Below are 22852 nucleotides of genomic sequence, written 5' to 3'. Positions count from 1 at the left end.
TGGTAATCACCTTCTCATGCTAAGTGAAAGTTAACTGGAAAAGGTTTTCATAGTGCATTTATTTTAAAAGGCTATTTAAAATAAACTATCTCTCCCTACTGTCACAAAGAACCTTTATCCAAAATGGGATCAGCTGGCTACATAAATATCTCCTGCATCTCTTGAGTAATAAAGAAAAACAGTGTTCAGATAATATCACATGGAGATAATTACTGCATGAAAAAAGTTATTGAGTTATTGATCACATTGTGTGCACACTGCAGGAGGTTCACACTGAAAGAGAGAGGTAAAGAAAAATGAAAAGCAAAGGCCAGCAGGTTCATATTTTTGATGCTTATCATGCATAAAAAGTTATTACTTATCCTCGTGCTTCATTTTAGGAAAGAGATTATTCTCCCCATGCAATGTGAGCCAAATTACCAATGTGGCACCCCTCTGAATCTAAACTTCTTGCCTATTCCTCCTGATGACAGGCACTACAGAATTAAACAAAGAAATATGTATTCTAGAGGAAACTTCTGGACGTAAAATCCATCATTCAAAACTTGACTACAACAAATCAAATCATTAAAAAAAAAATAAAATCAATGACAGGGAAACCCAATTGATAAGAGTACATAAGTTAGTGCCACATGTTGGACTTCAAATAGGGCTTTTACTTAGGGTAGTAGAAAGCTTCATTTCCTCAAACTATTCTCAGAAAGGAACAGAGATCATCTAAACATTCATTTCCAAAAAATAATGTTTGGTCAAATACCTTCAAAGAAATGGGTAGAAAATGTGAGCTTTTTACTGAGGAGATTATCAAGCTCATATAAAATAAAAAGGAATGATATAATTTAATGGTAATAATACTGTATTTTATTTATTTATTTATTTATTTTTTGAGACGGAGTTTTGCTCTTGTTACCCAGGCTGGAGTGCAATGGCACGATCGTGGCTCACCGCATCCTCCGCCTCCTGGGTTCAGGCAATTCTCCTGCCTCAGCCTCCTGAGTAGCTGGGATTACAGGCACGCGCCACCATGCCCAGCTAATTTTTTGTATTTTTAGTAGAGACGGGGTTTCACCATGTTGACCAGGATGGTCTCGATCTCTTGACCTCGTGATCCACCCGCCTCGGCCTCCCAAAGTGCTGGGATTACAGGCTTGAGCCACTGCGCCCGGCCAATAATACTGTATTTTAATAGAAACTTTAAGTCCCAGTACCTTCTTCCTTTCTCCAATAGTTTTGTCATAGCTTATACTGAAAACTAAAATCTGAATTACAACATACAAAGAAGTTCTTGACTCACACCTATTTTCTCAGGTGGAAATCCATTGCTGAACTTAAACCTCATTTACTAATAAGGCACATGTTGAAGATTTCAAACATAACATCATGACTTCACTTCAGAGCTAATCATACTATTAATCACTGCCATTAAATTACTTTTGTGTATCTGGTTAGTTTGAATATATGCGAAAAACCAGTGATAGGAACATTTCATATTGAATTATTCATATTTCCTTTCCTATGGAATTCCCTTCAGAATGGTTACAGGAATTAAACAAGATGAAATAAATATAAAGAAGTAGGTCAAATCCATGACAAGTCAAAAAATGTATTTGTAAAAAAAATTTTTTTATCCTTTAGCCACCAAAAAAACCTTTAAACAGTGCCATCCAAAATAACTTCTATTCATTATAATTCTATCTATTATTACAGATCAAGAATCCTCAGTCTATCAGAGCAGGACTCTGACTTACACAGGGCCAAAGCTCAAGCTCTCCCATATACTACCCCAATTCACTCTATACGTTTACCGTTATGTCCTCTAGATGCCAGGTACTGGGGATACAAAAATGAAAAAGAAAAGGTCTCTGTCCTCCAATCCATAAGTCTAGGTGTATTAACATGAAAACAAACATTTGAGATTGCTTCAAGAAGATCATGACACAGAGAGCCAAAGAAACACAGTGATGACTATGATTTGGAATCCACAAACCACATCTTCATCAGAGCCATAATATTTTACCTTGGGACAATGAATTGCAACTGTCTGGAATGATTTTAAAAACAGTATATAAGGTGTGATTATATACGTAAAGATACCTGCCAAAACACCTAAACTTAGCTAAACGAATATTATCTTTCAAAGTGTTTCCCTTGGGAGGTAGTATTCAAATGAATTGTGCCTCTGTTGATAATACTGTCAAATCAACTGTCAGTATATTCTAACGTTGCCTATGATAAGTCTGAGCTTAACACAGGATCTTGGCACAGATTGGGAGGTGCAAAGAACCTTAGAGGAACAAACACAACAGGATGCCATCCTAACTGATGTCTAATTGTTTCTAAAACAAGTTATGGTTTTATAAGGGGTATTTGTTCAGTAAAATGGAAGTTGGGAGTTAGTTAGCAAGGTTCAGGTTAAAACAATGAATAAATGGCTGAACCTAAAATCTAATCAATTTCCTTTAGAATCAAACATATATAAATTGAAAAGGAAATATCCTAATTGGCAGATCTTCATTTTGTCAGAAGGAAGAGTTCTGTGAAATAATCTGGCCAATGTCAATCAAGCTCTTAAGTTATTGCTTGATTGCGATGAGGTTTCTAGCTTCTTTAAGAATCCAGATCATCCATCAGAAGCTAGCTATACCTATAGCTATAATAATCAATAAATACTCTAATATTGGCTATTGGCTGCCTCTGCAACCAATGGCATCAGTTTGCTAGACTGAGCTCTACAGAAATCCAGAGATTACTGGAATAATGGTTAAGTCTTTCCTTAAGATAATAGTAAAATATTAATGCACTCACCTGTCAAAAATCAATTTGACTTGTATTTTGTGGTTATTGTCAAATGGGTAAGATTGTAAGAAGAATCTTAAGTCAAAGAAAAAAAAGATCTTTGGGCCCTTAAGCTCTAATGTATCAATAATTACTTTAAAGGTAAATTATGTAAATACACTAGTTAAAAGGCAGAGATTTGTGGATTAGACCCAATAATATGCTGTCTATAAGAAACTCACTTCAAACATAATAAAAAAAAATAAAAGGATGGGAAAAATATGTAATGTAAACATTAATTTAAAAAATCAGGGCTAGGTATGGTGGCTTATTCCTATATAATCCCAGCACTTTGGGAGGCCAAGGCAGGAAGATCACTTGAGGCCAGCAGTTTGCAACCAGCCTGGGCAACACAGTGAAGCCCTGTCTACAAAAAAGAAAATTAGGTGAGTGTGGTGGCACATGCCTGTAGTTCTAGCTACTCAAGAGGCTGAGGCAGGAGGATCACTTGAGTCTAGGAGCTGGGAGATTACAAAGAGCTATGATCGTGAGAATGTACTCCAGCCTAGGCGAAAGAGAGAGACCTTGCCTCTAAAAAGCCAAAAAATCAGGAGTGGCTAAACTAATATCAGATAAAGTAAACTTCAAAGCAAAAAAAATTATTACAGATAAAGAATCTACCAAGAAAACACAGTGATAGCAGATGTGTATACATTAAACAACAAAGCTTTAAAATACATAAAACAAAAACTGATAGAGCTGAAACGAAAAACAGACAAATCCATATACTGAGCTGCGGATTTCAATACCCCACTCTCAGCAATTGATAGATATATTAGATAAAAATCAGTAAAGATACAAAAGAACTGAACACCACCAACGAACAAGGTATAAATGACCTTTATAGAACACTCTACCTCAGAAGGGAGAATACAATGTTCTAATAAGTAAAGAGAATACAAATACTTTTCAAGTGCCCATGAAATATTTACTGAAGTAAACCATATTCTGGATCAAAACACCCCAACAATAAGAAAAACCCCAACAAACTGAAAAGAACTGAAATCCTACATAATATATTCTCTGACCATAATGGAGTAAAATTAAAAATCATAACAGAAAGAAGGAAAATCCCTACCTAGAAATTAAACAACATATTTGTAAGTAGCCTATGGGCCAACAAAAATACATAGATAAATGGAAATGAAAATACAACATGTCAAATGTTATGAGATGCAGCTAAGGCAGTGTCTGTTGGGAAATTTATAGCACTAAATGGTTACATTAATAAAAAGGAAAGGTCTGAAATTAATAATCTAAGTTCTTGTTTCAAGAACCTAGAAAAAGAAGAGAAAATAAACCTAAAACAAGCAGAAGGAAGGAAATAATAATAAGAGTAGAAATCAATGAAATTAAAAACAGAAAAACAATAGACAAAACTGTGTGAAACAAAAAGCTGGTTTTGGCTGAGTGCAGTGGCTCATGCCTGTAATCCTAACACTTTGGGAGGTCGGAGCAGGCAGAACGCTGGTGCCCAGGAATTTGAGACTAGCCTGGGCAACATGGCAATACCCATCTCTACAAAAAATTAGCAAGGCATGGTAACACACGTCTATAGTCCCAATTACTTGGGAAGCCAAAGTGGGAGGATTGCTTGAGCCTGGGGGGTTAAGGGTGCAGTGAGCCATGAATGCACCACTGCACCCCAGCCTGGGGGACACAGTGAAACCCTGTCTCAAAAAAAACAGTAATAAAATCAAAAGCCCAAAAGGCTGGTGTCTTGAAAAGAAAAAAAAAAAAAAAAAACACTGATAAATGTTTAGCAAGACAGAGATGAAGTGAAAAGGCACAAATCACCCAAAGCAGTCCAAAATAGAAGATATTACAGATCCTGTAACTATTAAAAGAAAAAAATATTATAAATAAATGAAAATACTGTTCATCATGCCCATAAATTAAACAACTTGGAAGAAATGGACCAATGCCTTAAAAACTACCAACTACCCAAACTTAACTATTTAAATAGTCCTATTAATCAATCACTACAGAAACTGAAGCTGTAATTTATTTGTTGTTAATTTAAAAAATACTTTTCCCCCCAATGTTCTGCTGAATAAAGTTGTAATTTAAAAGATCCTACAAAAGAGCTCTCCAGGCCCAGACAATTTCAATAGACAAGTCTACCACACATTTAAATAACAACATCAATTTTAAACAAATCCTTCAAGAAAACAGAAAAGAAGGGAACCCTTCCCAAATGATTTTATGAAATCAGTATTAATCTTACACCAACACCATACAAAGACAGCACAAAAAAGAAAACTGCCTCAACAAATTAGCAAATTGAATTCAGCAATGTATACAAAGAATTATTTATATACCAGTATCAAGTAGGATTGATTCTAGGTATGCAAGGATGGTTAAATATTTGACAATCAATCCATGTAATTCACAATAGGTCTAAGAAAGAAAACGAATATAATTGTAGAACTAATAAGTAAGTTCAGCAAAGTGAGTTTGCAGGTTACAAGATCAACATACAAAAAAAATCAACTGCATTTTGTATCTAACAACAAATATGGTATGTGGAAAGCAAAACAAAACAAAACAAAAATCCCATTTGCAAGAGCATCCAAAAAAAAAAAAAAGAAATACTTAGCTAAACATTTATAATGTGTAGAAAAAAAAAAAAGAAAAGAGAAAGATATAGGAGATGCTGATATTAGATGTGATTATTAGAAAGAGAGAAAAATATGAAGAGGGGACTAACTAAATTTTTGGCTTGGGTATCTGGTGAGTGGTTGTACCATTTACTGAGATGAGAAAAAGAAAGAAGAAATAGTTTTTTGTTTGAGGGAGTAGGTTGGGTTAGTGTGAAATCAGTATTTTAATATTGAAAACCTCAGAAGATATGTCAAGTTTCAAGGTGAAAGTGGTAACCTGTGTCAAATGCTACTGAGGTACGTAAGACAAAGGAAAAAAGAGTAATAACAAGGTCACTGATTAACAAGGGCTAGGGCACATAATCCACTCTTACAGGAAGGAAGGTGGTACGGATGCAGGTTAAGTTGATAGATTTTGTAGTAAGAATATGAGAAAGTTCCCTAATAACCTCTATTTTCTCAAGGAATTATGAAGCTAGTGTCAGCTGAGAATGAATGTTCAATATACGCTATCATGGGAATAAAGAAAGTGATACGGGAGTAAAAAGGAGGGACACTTAACTCAGTCTAGAGGTGAGTATAGAAGAAACCTCAAGGAAGAACAGAAATTAATAAAGAGAGGGTAGGTAAGGCCATGAGTAAGAGCATCACAGACATGCAAAATTTCACAGGCAAAGAAAGGGCATGTTCAGGGAGCTAAAAGGCACCTAAGAGGTCCAGATAGGGATTGGTAGGAAATGAGGTTAGATAAGCAGATGTCAAAATCAAGAAAAGCCTTGTGTGCAATGTTAAGGCCAGTGAAATCTGTCATCCAGATAATCAGAAGTGCCATTGAAAAGTGTAACACATATTTAATTTTGGTGGTCTTCACATCAGTTTGGAGAAAATATTTGTGAATTTAAATATGTAAGTAATATAAGATTAGTCCATTTTTATATTTGATACTTAAAATTGGAAAGGTAGTAGAGTTCAGTGGTTAAGAGTACAGATACTAGAGCCAGAATGCCTGTGTTCAAATCTTAACTATGCCAAGTGCAGTGCCTCATGCTTGTAATCCCAGCACTTTGGAAGGCTGAGGTGAGGGGATCACTTTAGCCCAGAGGTTAAGGCTGCAGTGAGCCATGATCATACCACTGCACTCCAGTCTGGATGACAGAGTGAGACCCTGCCTCAAACAAAACAAACAAAACAAAACCACAGCTATGTCACTTAGCAATTTTGTGATTTGGGCATTTATTTAACCTATGTTTGAGTTTCCTTATCTTTAAATGGAAGTTTTAATAGTAAAAAAGTAAATAACAATATCATCTCAGTCAGAGGACTCCTTTAAAAACTACATTAGTTAATATAGCATTCTGTAAATGTTAGCTATTGTTATTTATAATTTTACCTGCTTTTTAATATCATAATTTTCACCATCTTCAGCTCTCATTTTTTCAATCTTTTCTTCTTGTTGTTTTGCTTCTTTCTCATACATCACTTTTTCTTTGACTAATCTATAAAAAAAGCCAAAAATGTTTCAGAAAATTAGCTTTCTCTCTAGACCATAAGAAACAAAGAAACTGTGTAAATATAAAACATTATATTTAAAATACCAAAGTAGATACACTAGATGGGGGAGGGGAGAACAGAAGAAAAACAGTTTAGTCATAGATATAGGTATGATACTCATGCTCTTAAGTTCTATACCTGCCTAACATAAGCACAATCTATCAAAGCATGAAATTCTTAATTTTTAAATTAAAAACCCACTTCAGTATATAATTACAATATGAAGGCCATACTCAAACATTAGTATATACTAATACAACTGACTTTTTTTTTTTTTTTTAATATGTCTTCCAAACATGTATCTGAAACAGCACAATGGTAAAAGCTCAGTTTACTGGCAGGGAAAAATTCAGTAGATAGCATGTCAAATCCAAAACAAAGAAAGACTGGATTACTTTTAACAACAAAATTGTTTAACAAGTATTTGTTTGCACTTAATTTTATGCCAGACTTTCCGTGTGCAAGGAGCTGGGATAGATAACTTAGATGTAGTTCTCTCACAGACAAGTGGTGGAAACTTACTAAAGTAAGAAAATGTATTGAAAAAGAAAGTACATTGGGAAACGTTTCAACAATATGAAATACTGCAATGTAAAATTCTGATTATCCCTTAGATAATCCAAATTAAATTAAGCATAATAGTTTAATCTCCCTAATTCTGGTTTATTAAAGCTTTAATATAAAAGAATAGTCCAAGAAAATATTAACATTTCTACATACACAGTATCTAAAGAGCAGAAGAAAAAGCTTTCATAGCCCATATGCATTAAAAATAGCTTACTCCATCTGGCTGTTGGCAAGATGGCAAGGATGTAGACTAGCTGGAACCATCAAATATTGCTGATTGCAATCAAAACTAGTGCAGTAGCTTTAGAAAAGTTTTGACTATTCCTCAAAAAGTTAAATGGTGTAGCCATATGTCCTGGCAATTCCATTTCCAGGTATATACCGTAGAAAGATGAAAATATATGCCCACAGAAAACATGTCTATGAATGTTTACAGCAACATTACGCATGACAGGCAAAATGTGGAAGTCCAATAACCAATGGAAAATGTGGTATATCCATAAAATGGAATACTGGGCAATTAAAAAAAAAATGAAGTCCTGATTCAAGCTACAATGTGGATGAAGCCTGAAAACATGCTAAGTAAAAAAGAAGCCGGACATAAAAGGCTACATATTATGTGATTTTATTATAGGACATATCCAGAACAGGCAAATCTATAGAAATGTAAAGTAGATTAGTGGCTACCTAGGACTGGGGACAACAGGGGAATTGGAAGGGTGATAGCTAAAGGGCATAAGGTTTCTTTTGGGGGTAAGGAACATGTTCTAAAAATGACTGTGGTGACAGTTGCACAACTCTGTGACTATGCCAAAAGTCAATAAATTGTAGATTTAAAATGGGTTAATTGTATGGTATGTGAATTAAATCTCAATAAAGCTGTTGACAAAAAGGGTAAAAAGAGCTGTGACCACAAAGTCAACTTCAGGGGAAAGCTGCAAGTACTGACCCATTCAAGCATGACAAATGAAACATGTGAATGTTAGATACAGAAATCTGCAATGATTTATCATTTAAAACTTTTAATAATAATTTTCAATATTAAAATATCACTTGAGATATAAAATTTTAGAATAAAATCATTAATGCATATCATTAAAGATACTTCTCTAAAAGTTCCTTTTAAATAGTAAAAGAAACTTGTTAGGGCAGAGATGGCAAACTGCCAGGCTGCTTAAATGAAACCTAAACATGATTTTATTTGACTCACAATGTTAAAAAGAAAGAATATTTTTTAAAAAAACTGTGTTGTCACATTAAAAAGCTAGAAGATTTGACATATATATCTGAATTTCTGGCTTCTCTTGGATGTTTACAACATGGGGGTTGTATTCCCACTACTGGAGGAAGCTAAGTGGTAGCTGTTTTCTCTTGTAGAAGGGTTATGTGCTATTACTATGCCCCAATTCACATAAGCCCCTGTTTCATTAACAGTCAGGCATTATCCTTGGTCTCTGTAAGCCTTAGAGTTTGGAACCTGTGAGCATATCATCAATGCAACAGTATTACTATTGTTGTTTTATTATCATTATTATTATATAATCTTGATTATTATTCAGAATATCAAGAATATTCAGAAACTACTGGATTCACAATGAGACTTTCAATACTTCTAAACCTGGTGTGTTACTAAACTCCCCTAGTAATGAAAAGTAGCTGGAATTGGATAGGCTATCAAAGAGAGGCCCATTCCATAACATCTTATATTCAAAGACTTAAACAGGGGTAACAGATTTGGTAGGAAGCCAAATCTGTTCTGTAATCTGTTTTTGTATAATCTAAGAGCTATGAACAGTTTTTACATTATTGAATGGCTAAAACTTCTTAAAAATAATTGTCATATGAAAATATGGAATTCAAAGTTAATATTCATGAAGTTTTCTTGGAACACATATATATAATCTATGGCTGCTTTCATGCAACAAGAGCAGCGAAAAGTAGTTGTGGTAGAACCATATGGCCTCCAAAACCTAAAATATATTATCTAGTCCTTTACAAAAAAGGGTTGCTGATACCTGACTTGAAAGACTTCCACTTAATTCTGTCCAACACCTACTTAACCATATTAGCATCAACACACTATACTGAAGCCATTTACTTGCTAGGTCTTAAGTTCCTTGAAGAGAGGACTAGGTTGTAGTCATATTGTATAATTGATCCTCTTACATAGTAGGCACTCAGTGTTGCCTGAATGAATAAAAAGTTGAGTCTAGAAATCTCACTGTCATCTTTTAATATTTTCAATTTAAAGATAGAAATATATATTTATAAAACAATTCTGAAGCAGAAAAAAGTGATTCACAAAAATTGAGCAATAAGAACAACATGGTGACTTCTGAAGAAGTATACAACAGAAGAGGATTCTATGCCCAGGCCCACAGATAATTCTGATTGATAATGCAAGCCATCCTACTTCACTGTGCTTGTCTATGAAAAACAGCAGCAATGGCTCCAGCAACACTATAGAGTTACTTAACTACCTATCACATGAGATAAGTAAAGGTGCTGCATATTTGCATAGTTATTGACATATCAAACTAAACACAAATTATATTTTTGCTTAAAAAGTTCTATTTTGTGAAATGGCCCAGGAAACAAAGTTATTGAATAGCATGTATTGCCCTGAAAAAGAAAAAAAAGTCACTCATTTAGTGAGAACCCAGTAATACCATCATGTAAAACTATAGTGAATAAAGGCTAGGGTAAAATGTGGTATGAGAAATAATAAAGGTTCCACTGTTATACGATACAAATCAATGTACTGATGACAAGTCAGATGCTGAAGAGGTTTTATAAAGTATATATACAACTTGAATTTCAGTAAATATCATCAAATTGCTTTCCAAGTAGTTTCATCAGTTGATATTCAACCTGTAGTGTATGAAATTTCCTACTTCTTGGCATCCTGGTGAACTGAGATTGTCAGAATTATTAAACTTCTGACAATCAGAAGAGTGTGAAATAGTATTTCTATTACAGTTTGAAATATTTCTCTAATAAGGTTGAGTATCTTTATGCTTATTAAAATAGTAGTTATTGGATAAATATTTGTTGAATCAATTAATTAATAACTTCTGGTGAATTTGGCTCTTTTCTCATGTGTAGGAAAGCCTAAGATTTTACAAGAAAACGAAAGACAAGTATGTATTTTAAAATTTGTAACTAAGATATTTTTCTATAATGTACATATGTACATATTTATAAAAATAAATTATAAAAACTAGTATTTCAAAAATCACTCCTAATCACTACCAATGCAAAATACACATAATTCTGAAACCCAAAAGGTTTTTTAAAAAATAACATTGTTGCCGGGCGCGGTGGCTCAAGCCTGTAATCCCAGCACTTTGGGAGGCCGAGGCGGGTGGATCACGAGGTCAAGAGATCAAGACCATCCTGGTCAACACGGTGAAACCCCGTCTCTACTAAAAATACAAAAAAATTAGCTGGGCATGGTGGCACGTGCCTGTAATCCCAGCTACTCAGGAGGCTGAGGCAGGAGAATTGCCTGAACCCAGGAGGCGGAGGCTGCGGTGAGCCGAGATCGCGCCATTGCACTCCAGCCTGGGTAACAAGAGCGAAACTCCGTCTCAAAAAAAAAAAAAAAAGTAAAAAAAAAAAAAAAAATAACATTGTTTTGTTATTAGCCACAACTCATTTAGCAGTGAAGTGTGACCTCAAATGAGGTAACATGATTTATAGAATTTAGGTGTACCATTTAATGTGAATAGTCATGTTTCACTGCATAAGTATTACTGTGTATGATCACTGCAGAAGTATTACTATGTATGATTACAGAGAACTTTTCTAGATGCTATTATGGAAATATATATTACTTCTATAAAATTCAAAAAATCACAAACACATATGGGTCCAAGGGTTTTCAAAATAAGGGATTATGGACCTATATTAACATTTTGAGTATTGTCCACTAGCCTTTTTCTCTTAACATGTGTGTGTGAAAATTTACATTTAGATACATAAAAAAATAATTTGGGCCAGGTGCAGTGGCTCATACCTCTAATCCCAACACTTTGGGAGGCTGAGGCAGGAGGATCACTTGAGGCCAGGAGTCTGAGACCAACCTGGGCAACATGGCGAGATTTCATCTCTATAAAATTTATTTTTAAATTAGCCAGGCATGGTGGCATGGATCTGTAGCTCCAGCTACTCAGGAGTCTGAGATGGGAGGATCCCTAGAGCCTAGGGAGTCAAGGATGCAGTAAGCTATAATTGTGCCAATGCATTCCAGCCCAAATAACAGAGCAAGACTGTCTCAAAAAGTATACAATAATATTAATAATTAACAATAATTTGGATAATAAATCACTTCCAATGTCATTCAATGTTCTTTGAAAATATAGCTGTTAGTTACTGTGAAGTATTTCACAGTACTAAGATGACAGCATATTGAAGCATTGTTCTGTTGGATATTTAACTCATTCCCATATTATAAATAATACTGTGATGAACACTCCTACCTATAAATTTTATAGACATGAAATATTTTCTTCCTAAAATTTTTTTAAAATACATAGTGCATAATAGTGAAATAGCATAGTGAAATTAACTCCTTTTCCCGTCAACCAGTGATCATTTCCTAACACTTACTTTTTCTACTAATGTGATAACTCTAATTTTGTCATTAGATTATTAGTGACCAACAAAATGCAAATATTAAATCAATCTACTCCTATTTTAGCCCACTATTTGATATTTTATTTCAGTCAAAGAAAATACACCAGATTTCACCATTTAAACATTAATAAGCATATTAAAACTTTTACCACAAAAAAGTAAAATTAAAAAGAGAAATGAAACACTACAGGAAAATAAAATAAATCTGATAGGTTCATTATATAACCCACAGCAGTTATAGAGTGGAAACAAAGCAAATAAAGAATTTGTTTTTTAAGAAGAAATTTTCCCAAAGCTGAAAATAAAGCAATCTTAACTGAAAGGGCTTCATAAGTATCTCTTAGAAGTAAGCAGAATCCATTTAAAAAACAAAAATAAAAATCTATGTACATGAAGAATTTCCAGTGGCTCACACCTGTAATCCCAGGACTCTGGGAGGCCAAGGTGGGAGGACAAGTTGAGGTCAGGAGTTTGAAACTAGCCTGGCCAACGTGGTGAAGCACCATCTTTACTAAAAATATAAAAATTAGTGGGGCTTGGTGGCAAGTGCCTGTAATCCTAGCTACTCAGGAGGCTGAGGCAGGAGAATTGCTTGAACCCAGGAGGCAGAGGATGCAGTGAGCCAAGATCATACCATTGCATTCCAGCCTGGGCAAAAGAGTGAAACTCCATCTCAAAAATTTAAAAACAATTTCCAGAGCTCCATAAAAATTAAACCTTTCAAAAAGAGAAGAAATACGTCACTTGTAAAAGGAAGAATCAGATTGACTTATACTTCTCATTAATAACACTAGGTATCAGAAGATGGTATAATCCCTTCAAAGTTTAGGGAGAAAATGATTTATAACCTAGATGTATAACTATAATAAAAGGTGGTAGGAAAAAAATTCATTAACTGACTTAACAATTATTTATTAAAGAACTACTATGTGCCAGGTATGATTTTATGTACCAAGGAAGGATCAGAAGTGAACTACACATATCCCTGCCCTATGGCGCTTTTTAGTAGGGAAATAAAGAAAACTAGCATTTTAGATTATGAAAAGTGCTATGGAGAAAAAGCCCTAAAGGAGGACTGGTAAGACAGGGGGTCTGCAATTTAAAAAAGGAATGTCTCTTTTGGTTAAAATTTCAAAGAGGCAATAAATAAGCTATGTAAATAACTAATGAAAGAAGTTACAGGCCAAGGAATCTGTTTTTAGTTATAGAAAAATTTAAAAAGTTTATCTACTATGTCACCTTTCTGAGAAATTTACTTAACATACTCCAACGAACTAAAGATGCAAATCAAGAAAAGAAGCTCGGAAACCAAGAAGTCATTGTCAACTTAATCCCTAACAAAGGAAAAATATATCCCAAGGTTAAAACTGTGCTACAGGCCTGGAAATCAATCAGTCCAAATGAGGATCTTAGTGTGAGCTCTTATGGAAATATGTTTAAGAAGGATGGAATAGATTTTAAGGAACAAAGACAATGACTAATAATGTAGAAGATATTAATGATATGATAAAGAAGTCATGTTTTGGGCTGGGCGCGGTGGCTCAAGCCTGTAATCCCAGCACTTTGGGAGGCCGAGGCGGGTGGATCACGAGGTCAAGAGATCGAGACCATCGTGGTCAACATGATGAAACCCCGTCTCTACTAAAAATACAAAAAATTAGCTGGGCATGGTGGCGCTTGCCTATAGTCCCAGCTACTCAGGAGGCTGAGGCAGGAGAATTGCTTGAACCCAGGAGGCGGAGGTTGCGGTGAGCCGAGATCGCGCCATTGCACTCCAGCCTGGGTAACAAGAGCGAAACTCCGTCTCAAAAAAAAAAAAAAAAAAAAAAGAAGTCATGTTTTTTCTCTTAATTATAAAAATGAAAACAAGTAGAAACTCCAGGAACTCCATTCCCCTGACACACACTCACACATGCACACATGCAACAAATGATTATGGCTGTAACATGAAGCAATTGGTGAAAAAAGAGAATCCATTTAACCTGGACTTATAAAAACAGTCTTCTTTGGCCAGGATACTTCCCACAGTGCCTAGAACATAATAAGCAGTTAATAATGTTTAGTTTAAAAAAAAAAAAAAACTGTAAAAAGTGGGTAAGATGACTTCTGATCAGCTAATAGTTTGGCATTTTATAAAAATTACACCAACATCTGTCATCAATTCCTTGTATTAAGTCCCTGTTTGAAACCTCTACTATAATTTCCTTTTTCCTGTTATATACAGTTCTCCTCTATTGATATAGCTGATGACAAACTCTCCTGTCTCTGAAGAAACGAACAGTATATTTGAGATTTGTGTTGTGTGAGAGATTATGGAAAAGAAGAAACTTAAATTGAAAGACTAAAAATATGAACAGACCTTTAGTAGGTACTTTATTGCATTTTATAATCTCTTGTTAATTATGCCTCTCCACAATGCTTTTTTTTTTTTAATTCAATTTGCGTGTCTGTGTCTTTGATTGGGGCATTTAATCCATTTAAATTTAGTATTAATATTGATATTTGTGAGCTGCTAGTAATCGGCCATCTTGGATATCTCTCCTTTCCACAATGTTTTTAAGAGTCTTTCAATAAAAATATAACAATGAAAACATCAATATTTCAAAAATGAATAAAATCTAAGTTACTGTATTCCAGGAAGCTGATCAAAAACCGATACTACTAATGAAATTTAGCTAGAGATTGATAAAATAACACTGATGAAAGAAGTCAGATTGGATGAATGACATTTCAAGTTTTAGCATTTCCAATGGGTATCACCAAATCTGCTCTCCTAAAGCTTTTTTGCTGTTTGGTGAAGTTCAACAGTTATAGTTTAAGAACAGACAGTTATGATATTGGTGTCACATGAAATACAATATGTAATGAATTTAGGCAAAAGCTTGAATCACGTAAGATAAATTAAAATTAAATACAATGATAAAGGCAGCTAACACATACTGATCACTTACTAAGAACCAAGCAGTGTGCCAAAGCATGCTAAATGCCCCATATGTCATTTAAGTCCTCAAAACAAACCAAATAGATTCTAGTATTATTCCAATTTTAATAACGACTAAATCAAAATTAATGGAGCTTCAGTACCTTGTCCAAACATTTGTTAATTGCCAAAGAGCTGTTAAATTCCATATCCTTAGCTACTAATTTAAGTAATTCTCAAACATTTGAACATAGAAGTCTAAATGTGTTCAATTACAGCAGGCATTGTTATCTACCCAGCAACCAACCCTCCACTTCTTACTTGCCAACGGAATCCGGTTTTGTTTATGATCAGCCAAGAAGTCATGCCCTTCAAAGTGTTGTACTGGATCGAGCATAGAAAGTCAACACCAAGACAACAGTATGCCAGATTGCAGGGTCTTTATTGCCAGCAGCCACGGAGGACTCTCCAACCTGTGGCCCCGAAAGGAGGGTGTCAAGACCTTTTATGCCTGTAAACCACCTTGGGGGTGGGGGGTGGGGGGTGGGGGTGAGAGGCTTCAGACATTCTGAGGGCCAGTGGACTTTGGACGTTCTGTACATCACCTCCTGGGTGGAGATGAGGGTGAGGGGCTTCAGACATTCCCATTGTTACTTAAGTGGGTCACAGAAGTCAAGATAAGCATTAGTTTACACATTGCCTGGGTAGGGTGGAAATTACAGACTTTGGTTACTTATTACATGTCACAGGGGTCAAGATGGCATGGGTTTGGACTGCTTGCCTGTCACATCAGGGTTATAGAGAGCGGTTTCAACAGAAAGCCAAGGTATGGTATGGTTGAGGTATGCAGTTTTATGGGGCTTTTTATCATGTCACAAAAGGAAGAAACCAATCACAATGATTTTACTCCCTTTTCCAAGCAATAGTTTAGGCATGTGCAAATGACCCAATTTTGGCCAAAGTTAGATAAGAGACACCTGCTGGAATTCTGAGACGGTTGTCATTGCTCCTAAATAGGATATAATCCATTTTCTCACCCGGACATTGTCACTTCTGTGTTACACCTGCCACTTGTGTCAGGCACCCTGGGATCATGGGGAAATCCTGCCTAAAATGACAGGTCAATCTGGTCAGAGGACTCCAGTCTTTGATGATAATACTGAATTACTGAATCAACCAACCCTAAAAGGATACTGCTTCTAGTTTTCTTATTGTAGGAGATAATAAATATCATTATGGTTTAAGGCACATACAGTTTTGTTTTCTGTTACTTGAAGCCAAAATATCTAAAGTGACAGTCACTAACAGCAAAGACTGTTCTGTAAGTACAGAAATAATGCTTTTCTACTTTGGACTAATTCATTCTAAACAAATCATTTAGAAATTGAAGTACCTCTTATTTTTCCCTATCTACAAATAAACATGAAGTAAAGATTAAATTACCTATACAATCCCCAGTTTTATGTTTTCCACTATATTAAAAAAATGCTCCATATAAATTTTGTGTAAAAGTCTATATTTCACACTTAGACCTAAAATAGTGTAAATTTGTTTTAGCTTTTGATCAGGTATGGTAGCTCACAACTGTAATTCCAGCACTTTGGGAGGCTGAGGTGGGTGGATTGACTGAAGTCAGGAGTTCAAGACCAATGTGACCAACATGGAGAAACTCCATCTCTACTAAAAATACAAAATTAGCCAGGTGTGGTGGTGCATGTCTGTAATCCCAGTGACTTGGGAGGCTGAGGCAGGACAATCTATTGAACCCGGGAGGCAAAGTTTGCAGTGAGCCAAGATCGCACTATTGTTCTCCAGTCTAGGCAACAAAAGTAAAACTGTCTCAAAAAAAAAAAAAAAAAAAAATCCACTTTGTTTTTAATAATCATGGTGGCAACAAGAGGATAATATCCAGAATAAATAATATTACCTTCTATCTACATCACATTTTCAAAGTACTTCTGTAACTTACAGGATATTAGGTGTTAAATAATAAAATATCAAGGCCTATAAACTGCAACTTAATGGAGAATGGGAACTAAGTAGCTAGATATTAAGTCATTATGAGGGGTAAGAAGTTTCACTGTGCTTCAAAGGAAACGATATGGCACCAGGAAAAGTGTATCCACTTACTACTTCCATACAGGAAGAAAAAGTCTACTCAATTAGAAAAATGCAAGTCAACTGCATTAATTTAGAATTCTCACTAGTTCCTTAGTATGGAAGAACGAAGGTTGACATCAGGAGCTGATGATTTAATGCTCATAGTCTATAAAATAAAATGTATATAGTTAAAATTCAGTGAGTTTTAGTCATTTTCCACTAATCCTTATGGTCACTAGAAAGTCCTAAGTGAGATTTTTCCACTATTCCCAAACTTCTTGATAATTATAGTCAAGATTTTAACAGTCAGCAAAACTAAGGAAGAACCTGCTACAGTATCCTCTCCTAACAAAACCTAAAACAAAATTGTTTTACCCAGAAACACACATAAAATGAGATAGGGCTGGAGATGTTGCTTATTCTGAATAAAATGTCTCCTCTCCTCTTCCTCTCCCAACCAACTCATTCCTCAAAACTTAACTCAAATAAATGTCCTTGTCTTCCAGGAGGACCACTCTAACATCAATCCATCCACTCTCCCAAGCTGACACTGTGGATCCTATTTATCTGCATCATCACAATAGGATGAAATTTTGTCTACTTCCACACTTAAAAATAAATCCTCCAAGGACTGGAAATATATCTCCTATCACACCTAGCAGAATATATGCCTCACAGATATATTTGCTGAATGAAATAACTCATAATTATCCTGTACGGTAAGCAGGTCAACTATCATCAGCTTCTTTTTCAAATGAGAATCTGCAATTCAAAGAAGTGAAAGGCCAGCTGTCCAGGAAATGATGAAAACAGGATGCGAAATCATGACTTCTAACTTCGAGTGTCAATATTTTCTACCATAAAATACAATCTCACGTTTAAAGTAAATGAAGCAATTTTCAAAATTTAAATTTCTTTGATCTGTTCCCAAGGTAAAATCATTCCACGGTTCAAAATTTGAATAGCACAAAAGGATACATTGTGAAAAGGCGACCCAACACCTACGCACCCTGCCCCCAGCCACTCAGTTCCCACCACTGGAAGCAACATGTTCTCAATTTATTGTATCCTAAATGAAAGAAAATGAATGTTTCATTTAATGGTATGTTACCTTATAGTTTCCCAGTACCCATTAATTAATCCATTTAACTAGAGATGTTTCAAGTTTTATTAACTGCTGAAGTAGAATATGTGCTTTAATTAATTTTTTAAAATGTTAGATATTTTATAAACAGCTAAAATGATGCATGCCAAACACAAAATCAGTATCACTCTTTTCAATACTACGAATCTCAAGGATTAATAAATGAATAAATCTTAGAATGAATAATTCAAAAAACACAAATATAAAACTTATTATTTCACAAATCCTCTAAACTTCCCTTAAAAGACCCTTCAAAGGTTCTTAGATGTGAGTTAGATTAAAAAGTACGTACTACTGAAAAGGGCTAAAGACACTGTGAATAGTTTCTGCTTGCGTTTATATGAAAAAGCAGCAGCACTTCCCACAGCTGCTTCATCACCATACAAAACACTCTGACAGTTTTAATTATCACCTAAAATCACAAACCTCTCTGTACATTTGACTTTTTATCCTCTGTCCATACCCATATATCTAACTGCCTTTATAACATCTCTATTTAGATATCACCACCAGCAACTGAAGCAGGTTTCAAACCGAGCTCATCATCATCTCTCTCTCAAATGATACCCTTCCCAACTTGAGTTGTCAACATAGTAATCACGCTCTCGTCTTACAACCTCCGGGATATCGGTCACTAGATATTTATTGTAATTGGTTTGGCTAAGTCTGGGAAAGACAGAAGGAAACACCGGTGGATGGAAGAGAGTTCTGCATGTGAGGGGTTTTGTTTTGTTTTTAAGTAAGACTATTCAAGTACTAGATAAAGTAGGACTGGCTTGTGAGTATCATGGGAAAAATAGCTAAGCTGTCTGCAAGCTCAACTTGAGTCAAAAGTATGATGCAGTTATTACGCTTTTAAGAAAGCCAAGTTGGCCAGGTGTAGTGGCTCACACCTGTAATCCCAGCACTTTGGGAGGCAGAGGCAGGCAGATCACTTGAGGTCAGGAGTTCAAGACCAGCCTGGACAACATGGTAAAACCCTGTCTCTACTAAAAATACAAAAATTAGCCAGGCATGGTGGCGGGCACCTGTAATCCCAGCTACTTGGGAGGATGAGCCAGGAGAATCACTTGAACTCGGGAGGCAGAGGCTGCTGCGAGCCAAGATTGCACCACTGCACTCCAGCCTGTGCAACAGAGTGAGTACTCTGTCTCAAAAAAATAAAAAGATTAAAAAACAAAAGTTTACCTTAGATGCGTTAAAAGAAGCAGAGAACCTAAAACACGGTACATAAGTAGTATTCCTTGGATGATCTAAACGTGTAGTTTTATTATTGACAATTTATTTCCAAAATTGTTATACGTAACTTAGATCCAAAAGGGATTTAAGGCAGCATCTGAAAGAGGACACTGGCAAACTAGGGTATTAGCAGAGGAATATTCAATATCATCATTCTATTATGTTCTATGCAATAGTTGTTTGCCTAAAACAGACAGATGGTGGGCTATGTGGTTATTTCAAACTAATATTGATTATCATGTTATGTAAAATGGGTGAAGAAAATACTTGAAGTGACTTTAGTTTCTTATGCATAATAAAAGTTAGCATTAGTTAGGATATGTGAATTTTATCAAATTATAAAATAAGCTCTATTTAATTATATTTCCTACAGCAATTATTCTTGGTGACCCATCAACTCAAGTTATTCTTAAAATTATTGATCAGAAAATTAAGCAGCAGAATCTGGGACTTCTGTGTTGGATTAGGAGAAATGATAGCTTTATACAGACTCACTTTGATATGTAATGTAGTTACACAGTGCACTGAACTAAGATTTTGTTCATTAAGTCAAAATGGTTCAAGAAGAAGCATGTATGAAGAGTTCTTCTATTTTCATATTACTGATATTGAAGTCCTTTTGTACAAAAGAATGACAAAATAATCACTATTAATTTTCATTCAGAAAAATGCAAGAGTTGCAAATAATTTTCACACAATAATCCTATCTGATGGTATACATATATGATGATTTGGTATTTATTAAAGGGTCCACTTTCAATGTATATTTAGTTTGTACTTTACCACATTGAAATTTGGAATTGAAAAAACTACTTTATAAGTCTTTAACTGCTTAATTACTACTTTTAAATAAAATTTGGTAATGGTACTTGATATAGAGCTCTACTTGACACAATTTTAACAGCGAGGAAAGATTCTGAAGCCCTCCAAATCTTTCTTGTCTAAGTCACCTTATTTATAGTCTGTAGTTTAAAAATGTCTATTCTGTATCACATGTTTTTACCTTTTATTCTTTACCTGCTTACTAGGAGTAAAATAGTTATTTTATAGTCTAACTTCCTCAATTTGTCAATAAACATTGTTTTAAAATGTTGCATTTTCACAATTGGAGGCATAAACAGAACAGTATTGTTTTAGCATGTAAAAACGTGAAAAATCTCTTAATTTTATCTCACAAAAACATAAAAAATATATAAATTATATCTTTTATGACATTTGAAGAACATCACAACTTTTTGCAAGTTGTTCTGTAGTCTTCCCGAACTACTTCCAATGAATTACTTGGTAGAATCTTTCAGGATCCCGATTTTGTGGACAGAATATAATGATTATATATAATCATACTCTATGACAAACATCCCTTTCTCTGGTCAACCTGAAAACCGTAAGTAATAACTGAAACATTTGAGATTTAAAAAATACACAGGAGCTATAATTACAGCAAGCTGACTAACTTACCTTATTTATGGGGGAAAAGCTGTCCTTTAAATGTAAACATAATCAAATTGCCATTTTTCAAATGTGGTAACAACTGCTTTCTTTTACAGAGGAAAAAGGAATGCTCTTCAAAGAAATGTTAATAGATGTGGTGAAAGTAAATGTAAGTAAAAATGTTTTTATGAACAAATAAAGCTTTTGAAATACTGTATACTCTTCCCCTCTTAAAGGTTTCACAAAATGACAGCTTTTGAGTGATCTTACAGTAAAGAAGCACACTAAACTTTAACTCAGCCCTTCTTAAGGTACTTTAAACAAAGAACACTTTTTCAACATGCGTATTAAGAGCTAGTGAACCAGATTCCAACTTGGAATCCAAAATGACAAAAATGGAATACATAAAATTCTGATTTTAATAACTGATACAGTTTTACTTCTAAATTCCTAAAGTATATTTCTATACAAAATTAAATATAAACTATTCTATTCAAAATTTCCAATTTATAAAAAATAAAATATCATATCAATTTAAATACAATTAGTTTAAATAAATCTTAATGTGGCATCAACAATAGCGAAACTAATACTAGTATATATCTCTCTATGTTAGTATAATTAATATTAAATAAAATGACAAGGAACATTACAATTGTCCTACAAAATTCTAATTTAAAATTTTTTAATTCTAATTTTTAAAAATTCTAATTTGCTTACAACTGAATTCACATTTTAGTAGAAAGTAACTAGCTATACCACCTTGTGTATTATCAAGCAAAATCTTTAGTTAGAAAAATTATATAGTAACATTATAATAGCTGATGAAATGAGGTTTTTTTTTTAATCCAATTCAACTTTTGCTACTAGAAATTTCTTTTTTTACCTTAGATACATTAACTGAATGGTAATAAATGTCCAATGGTCCTCAGGCTACCAATCCTATAAAGTATTACAATTTTTTTAAAAAAGGTAATTTTAAAGTAAGATAGCTTCATTAGAAAACATTATCTAAATAACCACTTATAATAAAAACTGGGACCTTGACTAAATGAGAGTTTATGAACAAATAAGTACATAAAACTTGTCATCTATAGATCTCTAAACATTTATTAACAAATATCCACTAATTTAAACTTCTGAAATAGACCAAATTATGTGGGGGATGGGTAGCATTTTTATTATGGTAAAACAGACTAAATATCTAGTTTTAATGCTGTGAGAAACTGAACTTTGAAATTCCCAACCATCTGATTTAACCTACTGGACTACTTGTTCTTCCAAACTCTAATTCCTGGAAAATTGAGAATGGTCTTTAAAAAATACATATAGTACACTGTAGGAAATTTTATTTTCCAGGCATTGCAAGGTCCTTTAGTCACTGTGGCCTGTGCAACTTAAATCATTCATTTATTTTATATGCTATGGTATTAAGGAAATATTCTAAAGACAATGTAGTAATAGATACTGCATATCTTAAATAATCTGAAAAGACATATCTCTCAGAAACTAGAGAAAATGATTTATGATTAGAAAAAAGTAACTCTTATGATGTGTGTGGGAGAATGTACATGCCCATGTTATTCTAAGAGTTCATAAATATTTTGAAATATTTTTTAATGTTTTCAAAAATTTTAAGCTGCAGTTCAAATTTTCCATTAATTAAATAGTTACACATACGATTTGAAAGACTAATTAATTTCATTTAAAATCAGGTAATAAATTTGCAAAAGTGTAACTTGTTTTCTCAATTCACACAAATAACTCTAGGGCTTCTTTGTGTAAACAAATCAAATCTTCAACAGCAATCTTGTAAATAATGTA

General features: G+C 34.2%; 1 protein-coding gene across 2 annotated transcripts in view; it reads right to left on the bottom strand.

The window, feature by feature from the left end:
* TBCA (tubulin folding cofactor A) overlaps window positions 1–22852 on the bottom strand; it is a 73816-nt gene that overhangs the window by 2165 nt on the left and 48799 nt on the right. For both annotated transcript variants that reach the window (XM_039467705.2, XM_003920820.4), the window contains exon 2: window positions 6829–6934. In XM_039467705.2, coding sequence (XP_039323639.1) covers window positions 6829–6934 — 106 coding nt within the window. The remainder of the gene's footprint in view (window positions 1–6828; window positions 6935–22852) is intronic.

The sequence above is a fragment of the Saimiri boliviensis genome, chromosome 1, assembly GCF_048565385.1.
Source record: "Saimiri boliviensis isolate mSaiBol1 chromosome 1, mSaiBol1.pri, whole genome shotgun sequence".
Taxonomy (NCBI): domain Eukaryota; kingdom Metazoa; phylum Chordata; class Mammalia; order Primates; family Cebidae; genus Saimiri; species Saimiri boliviensis.
The sequence above is the reverse complement of the archived record's forward strand: the minus strand, read 5'-3'. Positions and strand labels throughout refer to the sequence as shown.